This window comes from Hemiscyllium ocellatum, chromosome 7 (genome assembly GCF_020745735.1).
Source record: "Hemiscyllium ocellatum isolate sHemOce1 chromosome 7, sHemOce1.pat.X.cur, whole genome shotgun sequence".
Lineage (NCBI taxonomy): Eukaryota > Metazoa > Chordata > Chondrichthyes > Orectolobiformes > Hemiscylliidae > Hemiscyllium > Hemiscyllium ocellatum.
This window is the reverse complement of record NC_083407.1, coordinates 96,251,400-96,259,410: the sequence shown is the minus strand read 5'-3', so window position 1 is coordinate 96,259,410 and position 8,011 is coordinate 96,251,400. Positions and strand designations below refer to the sequence as shown.

Below are 8,011 nucleotides of genomic sequence, written 5' to 3'. Positions count from 1 at the left end.
TCATGTCCCGGGTGAAAGTTGCTTGTGACACCGGCCGAAATCTGGGAAGCAGAGAGGCTTCTCGCGGCTGGGAATGTGAGTGTTTTCCGGAGAGGCTGCTTTCAGGAATGTTCTTCTCGGTTCCAATCTTGCTTGGAGACAGTGAGCACACCCACCTCCACCACCACCACCCCCCCCCCACTCCCCACCCTCCCTTCTTCACCTCCCCCCAACCCCGGGGCTCCTCCTACTCCCCCCTTTCTCAGCCAATCAGGAGCCTCTGCCACCTCCGCATTCGTAACAACTTTCCAGCCACTCTTAGCCCCAGAGAGAAAAAAAGACCGACCAGTCAAAAAAAAAGTCGGGAAAATTTCGGTGAAGTTCCCGACTCGGCCAAACTCAGTCTCCATTTTCGGCGATCAAGAGGGGGGTTTCAAATCCTGAACTGGCGACCAACTCTGTCTTTGGAAAACGGGGATCAAGGAAACAGATTTGGAGCGGGTGAAGTGGTCACCTCTGTTTATTTTGTTTCTTGTCTTCTTAACCCCTCTCCCTTCCCCCCTTCCTCCCTCCCTCCCCATTCCGACACCCCCCACCCCCATCAGTTGCCCACCCCACCCCCACCTCCTCCCAACTCCCCCTCCCCTTTCCCCGGGTCTGTGTGACATGCCTTTAGACATCATGCAAGCGAGCCCGCGCAGTCTGCCTGTCTCTCCCGCAGGCAGCCTGGCCAGCAGCGAGGAGGAGGCGGACAGGCAGCAGAAGCGGTACGATAGCAAGAGGAGGTACTGCAAGAAGGGCAGCGAGGACGGCAGCCCCAACCCCGGCAAGAGGAATAAAAAATCGAGCCCGAGCTCGCAGTCTTACGAAGAACTGCAGAGCCAGAGGATTCTGGCGAACGTGAGGGAGCGCCAGAGAACGCAGTCGCTCAACGAGGCGTTTTCCTCCTTGAGGAAAATCATCCCCACCCTCCCCTCGGATAAACTCAGCAAGATCCAGACCCTCAAACTGGCCGCCAGGTACATCGACTTCCTCTATCAGGTCCTGCAGAGCGACGAGATGGACCAGAAAATGACGAGCTGCAGCTATGTGGCCCACGAGAGACTGAGCTACGCTTTCTCCGTGTGGAGAATGGAGGGCGCCTGGTCCATGTCGGCTACCCATTAGCGTCCAAAACGGTATGTGCTTCACTCTGCAGCCCGATCGCCAGTCTGCCCTGGGAACTGTCAAACTAGGACTGTGTGTGTGTCCGTCTGTCTCTTTGTGTGTGTGTCTGTCTCCCTGTGTGTCTGTGTCTGTGTGTACATCTGTGTATGTCTGTGTCTGTATCTATGTCTTCCTGTCTGTATGTGTTTCTAAGAGTGGGAAAGCGGGCTCCTGGAACCTAGTCCCTGGCCTGTTTGTGAAACCGGCCTACACCCCAATCACTGAACGAGTTTAATCCTTGCATTGACTCCGCCAACATTTCCTGTTGTTTTTTTTCTCTGTTTTTAAACTGGGAACATCGAACAGCAAAGGCCCTCGCAAATGACACATTCAAATATTATTTCCGACTGTAGTGTCTGTCTTGGGCAGGAAGTTGGGATTACTCCTGTTCACAATGTTTATAAGGCTGGGGTTTAAAGACTTATGAGGCTATTAAGACCGAGGCAAATGGTCTTTCGGCCGAGGGGACGTGGGAGTTTTGTGAAGGTTAGAATTCGCTCTGATTTTGCTGAGAATAATACAGTTCAGCGCTGGTCTAAACACAAGCAATCTTGCAGCTGCTTTCTGAGTTAGGATATTTCTAATAATGAGTTGGAGGAGAAGTGAAGGTGAATTCTATTTGTACCCATCAGGACGATAACAGAAAAACGAGAGCAACATTAGTTACTAACGATCATACTTCTTCAAGTAGCTAGTGTAACGGGTTATAAGCTACTTTAATAAGCAACTATTTTTTAAAAACGTGTTTTTCTTCATAATGTAACTTGAATAAATATCCTGGATGAAATTGGAATAATCGGACATTTCTACCATCCTGACAATTGCAAGCAGCATGTTCCTTTGCGCGTGTTACTTTGTAAACCTACCTGTCGAGGGAGTTGAGTTAAAGCAGTTCACTGGAGTGAATCGGGAGTGAAAGACGTGCTATCTGCTACCATACTCCCAGGATCATTTCCTAGTCAGACCCCCTCACTCGGATTGCAGTGGGGTGTTGAGATATTGGTGAGCGTTTTTGTATTTTTTGTTTCACTTTGTTGAAGGGTGGGGATCAGTGGTTAAAGTAACCTTTTCTCTTCCGTGTGTTTACAGGCGTTTAAAGTCGTTAGAGCCCTCGATGGGGCTGGAGTTCAGTGAGAATCCTTCCCTTCCCTTCCTACAGACGGCCAGGAAGAAATCTCATCCACATCTCAACCGATACTCCCTGTGAACTCTCAGAAAGAGTCCTCCTAGACTGCACAGTAACTTGAAAGGTTCCAACAATAACAAGCAAGAAGTGTTGCTTTTTCTACACGCAGAAAACAAAACAACAGACGTGAAACATCGGCCGGCAGCGCGGGATAAGTGTGCGGTCAATCTCACGGTAGTGACAATGTCTGCACTCAGGACGGTCGCTCGGAATGGACGTGCTGGGATCTTTCCACACTTTTATGCTTTAGAATTTCTAAAAAAAAATAGTCGTTTTCTGAGGTTAATCGTCGAGACAATTTGGACCAAGACAGATCGAGAAAAGCAAAAATACGAGAGAGAGAGAGATTAAAATATCGGCACTTCTGGTCACTGCATGCTCGCCCTCAGTAACCCTGGAATATGCAAAGCTTCATTCACACTGTTAGCCTTTCTCTATCGCGTGTAAATCTTGCTAGTTTATTTATTAAAGTTTTGCCACCGAATGAGTGTGCGGGGTAATTGTATGTTACTTCCTCCAAGAGTTCTGACGAGTCAGAACTGGCCCTATGTAATCATCAGGGAGAGAGAGAGAGAGGTGACGGTGGTGGTGGAATAGGGTTTGCATGATTTTCAACAAAGTAAGTTACTCTCTCGGTTAACGAATCATGACGATTCACCCCGTCATATGTTTATATAGAAATATATAACCGTTTCGTCTTCCTGATTAAATATAAGCGAATTCTGACAAACAACCCTTCAAACTGATAAACGGAATATGATTTGAATTGACTTAGAAAGATCAGGCACTGTGTATTTCTGAATTTCTTTTGTATTCACAGACCAGGGATCGTCAGATTGCCATCATATGCCTGTCCCTATGTGTGTGTTGAGGACATGTGTAGCACAATCAACAAACCATCCCGGACCCCGGGTGGGGGAGGGGGAAATCAGGGACGGTTAATGAGGAAAATAGAACGCGGGCAACAGGCTAACCAGTGGGAGAGACACCTTGTCTTATCCCCAAGTGTCAGCCTTCAGTGCCGGATAATTAGTTCTCTGCATCCGGGACATCGATCTATCAAGTAGATCACCGTTTAAGAATCAGCTGGTTAAACAGTAATGAGATGGGAGAACACAGCTTTGCTCAGGTTAATTTATTGTAACATTTAACGAGAGGGCTGGGAGCTCAGAACCGACTCCAATCATGTAACTCGAACTGTGTACTCAATCTCAACGACACAGAGAACATTGAGCTACATCTCCGAAAATTGACCGGCCAGTATCTCGCCGGCTACTTTCTTTTTAAAGCCCGGAAGTTTAAAACTGGGATGTGAACGCGCCTTGGAGTGGGACATGTAGATTTCGCTGAGAATGTGTGTGTGTGTGTGTGTGAGAGAGAGAGAGAGAGAGACTGAGTAAACGTGCATTCGCTCTAGGGAACTTACATTATTTTAAACTTGTGCAATAAAATGTCATGATAACGAGACGTATATCCGCAATAAAACAAAAATGGTCATGTAGGCGCCTTGTGAAACAAAGTGGCCTTTAAGGTCATTAGTGAATCTGGGCTGGAACAGATTGGCAGCAAAGTTGCTCCATTCGACATAACACTGCGGATGTCGACAGGGGAACTGGCCAAAGGTGAACTTTCATATCTATAAGAGTCCAATGAGTGTGCCAGGGTTTGTCTGAGACTTACTCCAGGTAGACCCAAGTTAACCATTTAATGACAACTCGGATGACAGTTGTTTCTGTGTGAGGGAGTGAAATACAGGCGGGACTATTCCGGATGGTTAAGAGTTCTGATCTCTGCACCTCCCCACACGCTGTTCAACATCCCATTAACACCGCCTTGACTTGGGAGCCTTTAAGCGTCGTCGGTTACAATCTCATAGCCCACATTTCATGTCGTTTTTGTAGCGAGCTTTGTAACTGAATCCTGTTATTCTCCACTTCCCGCTGTTGCCTGGTTTGCCAGCTAGTCCCCTTTGCCTTCATTAGCACACTGGGGAGGCGGCTGGACACTGTTCCAGGGTCAGGATGGTGACCGGATCTCACATGGGGGAAAGTCTGCCCTTCATTCTTTCAACCGCCTGCGTTACTACCCATTCAGTGTTTTATTCTCCCATCCCAAAGCCTGACTCGCGGGCTGAATGCGAGCGGGATCGCCTAGCCTAGCCCCTTTTGCTGTTCTATCCCATGAAAAATCGAGTGACATGCCGCCAGCATTTTATAACTAACAGCAGAATCCAAACAAAACCTCCTTGTTGAATTCAATGGCCAAGACCTCTCCCCTCCTACCCCCCTGCCACCTTCCTGTTTCCTGACTGAGAAGCAGAGGACTATCCTGGGGAAGGATTTGGGGATGGAGTGGAGTGGAGGGGGTAGACAGAGTCGGACTGAGGGAGGGGGGTGGAGATGACTCTGTCCATCAGGTGCAATGGTGGAAGTCAAAATGGAAGCCTCGGGGGCTTCGGGGTTTGACCAATCAAACCGCGTGAAATGTGACGCATCTGTTCCTTTGCCCGTTTCAGCTCCGGGATATTTTCCTTCCGTCTCGAGTCTTCGGCGACCAGTGAGTTTCCTGAAGGCTTCCCGATCTAGACCCTGTCCCAAATAAAAACCGTGCATTTTGACAATTCAGACTCATTCCCGCACCCCCTTACTGCGTGTGATGAAACATTTCCACCGGTAATGGGTTAGAATACTTTGATGTGGCGTTGGGTTGGTTCACATCGAGTTCCAGTTGAATGTACGGCTGAGTTAGGATAGCACCGCTGTCTCCAGTGTCTTCCAGCGGTGACAGTCAACATCTGGCTTTTCTGTCACCCCCCAGCCGCAATGGTTTATTTTCCCAGCCTAGGGTAAGATACCTGTATTTCCAACTGGGCTAGCTCAGACTTCCTAAGCTAGGGATACCGTCCATATTATTATAAACAGTAAATATGAATATTCCCGTCTTGTCCCTGATGACAGGGGATAAGTTCCATTGCCTCCTGGCCCGTCCTGCAAAGTGGTCACTGAGTCCCCGACTTATCTCATTTGATATTCCTTCACCTTCAGCAAGTAAAAGTGGGATTGTCTGGGGTCCGGGACACCTCGGATTCTGCCCTACAGTTTGAACGACTACACCCCCCACCCACCCTCCCCCACTCCCCGCGGAAAGCTACCTGAATGGAGCAATGTCTCTGGAGTGATTTAACGCTACTGTCAATTTCAGGTCAATCGCCTCAGTTCAAGTTCTAGCCGTGACTTTGCATTAAATTAAGCAGCAAAATGAGCAAAGGCTGGGTCGAAATAAATCACATGTAAAAGAAAATGTATGTTTCCAAATTATGAAGACTTAAATCAAGTGGCGATTCTCTTCCAATTCGAGGTCGTGTTGCTGAGAGGTCCTTCCTATAAAAGGTGAAAAAAAAACATTTGCTGCAATTTCTGCCCCCGTCGATCCCCATCACCAACGCAACCACATAGATACCGGGGAGGTTTCTGTTCAGCGCTGAACCCACCCAAACTTCTGCCATTTACCTTCTTTCGCCACCAAGTTAGCTATGGAGAGAGTGGGCCCAGCACCAGTCGTCAAGTTTTCCACACTGAGCCCCGAATGTACATCGCCAGCCGAATGACAAATTAACTCCCTGGAAAGCAACGAAAAAAAAATGGTCTGTTCACAGTGTGCAACTGAATAGGATCTGCCAACCAGACCTAAACAAATCCCGGGTCTGAACACTTCTTCACCAACCCTGACCCTTACAGCAAAGGGATCAAATCCGGGGGGGTCTCAGACTGCAAAAGTGCAACGCGAGGTGTTTGGCTTCGGTAAGGGAGCGGTTTCACTCAAGTGTGAGGGAAGTTTCAACCCGGTGAGAATGGACTTGGCGAACTCGATCCCAATGTGTTCATGACGTCGAGACATTATTAGTTTTTGTGTTCATGATAACCCTCGGGCCGTCTAATACTGACTAGCCCCTTATCTTCCCGTCGTACGAAACCACTCCACAACTCTCCTCCACATCAAAGTACACACATCTGCTCCCATTGTAGTTACCCGCTTGGTCAGGAATGACAGATCCCAATGGCTACTCCGCCAGATGAACAATATAGCACGGTACCCATACCGTCACCTCGAGTTTCGCTCTCACCAAAACTACACCCATTGTGAGAATAAATACACTGGAATAAATACTCAGTGGGCATTAATGGCAACTGAATCCTTCCGAAGGCAGTTGTAATACGTGTTCCACATTGTGACCTTTCCACAATTATTTAAGCTGAAAACATGATCGACAACAGAGCGAGAGACAGTGCTACCAGCACAACGAAATGACAGTGGCCGAGTTTGCAAAAACCTGACAGCCTAGTACAAAAAAATGCCTTTGAACATCACTTCGGTTCCTCGCGTGTCAAGGACACGTCCATTCGTTGCTGCTTTGACCCCAGACTGTCCCCCTGGAACACGGGTCCCCCTCAGAAGTAATGATTCCAGGCTGTCATTGTGACCCCCAAATTCCAAACTGAAACCGTGGACCATGCCGTCAGTCTGCAAGCGGGGTAATTTCACCGCTCCACGTCTGTCTGTTCAGGGATTCAGTGTGAACGCGGGGAGGTTTTCTTTCGTCTGAATAACGATGCAGATCTCGCTGACAATTAATGCACCTGAGTGCTTTTAAGTCGTCCCTTTTATTTCTGACTGTGAAAACAATAGCTTCCAAGCGCCGTGTTAACATTTAGGTGGAACGCTGTTCAATGCGGCCGCGCTGCCTATTCAGGTACGCGCTGCCATGTCGCGGATCTACGCTTTAAGATTTATTTTGTCCCCATAGCAGCTCTCAGTTCGAGCGAGCATCGACTGATAATTCGTGTGACAGTATTGGACAGTTTTGATTGACCTGTTTCATACAGCTGAAGGGAATGCTACAAGTTAAATCAACTTCGTTCTGCTGAAACGTGATAAAATAATGCTGTTCCCATTCTCACACAGTGGTTATTTCAAATGTGATTGTTAATCCCCCCCTGCCACCGATACTTTACACATGATAACCGAGGTGACCTTAAAACCGGGTTCCCGAGAAACGCGTGTAAACGGGGAGTGATTGAGTTCAGGTCGACACGCCGCCCGTGTAGCTCGGGAAGTCAATGACCTCTCGGTCACCAGCCGAGAGGGGAATGTATGTATACAGTACACAGAGACCCTGGGGCCGTACACCGGGGTATAACATGCTGCTCTGGGTCCCGAAGAGGGCGAAGTGCGACCAGTTTAAAAACGGCACACGTTGGGAGCAGTTGTCTGAAAGTTTTAACTTTAGATCATGGAAATCAGTCAGGCGTGAAGAGAATTTCGATGCAATTAGACTGTATTACTTTTCTGAAGATAAATTAATTATTACAGTCCGTTATTGTAAGCACATACCCACGCCAGGAATTTAGATTTTGCTCCCCCCCCCCACACCACCAAAATGATAAAAAAAATTTATTCCATATCCAGGGAAGGATAGACAGACAAAATGTTATCCTGATGGTGCTCGTTGGTTCAGGTCCTGTGTCCTTCTGCGGTTCTGCAGTTTAAACTCTGTGCCCCGGGTAAAAGAGCGAGCAAGGGCAGCTGGAGTTGGGGTGGAGGGGGTGCAGGCGTGTTCTGGTCGGCCCAGCCTCACGGTAA

General features: G+C 48.2%; 1 protein-coding gene across 1 annotated transcript; it reads left to right on the top strand.

Moving 5' to 3' along the window:
• The first annotated feature begins 318 nt into the window (after positions 1-318).
• Positions 319-3,010, top strand: LOC132817560 (twist-related protein 2-like). Its single transcript, XM_060828063.1, has 2 exons — positions 319-1,157; positions 2,275-3,010. Exon 1 carries the CDS (start codon positions 646-648, stop codon positions 1,144-1,146), a length of 501 nt encoding a protein of 166 aa, XP_060684046.1. The 5' UTR covers positions 319-645; the 3' UTR covers positions 1,147-1,157; positions 2,275-3,010.
• The last annotated feature ends 5,001 nt before the right edge of the window (positions 3,011-8,011 follow it).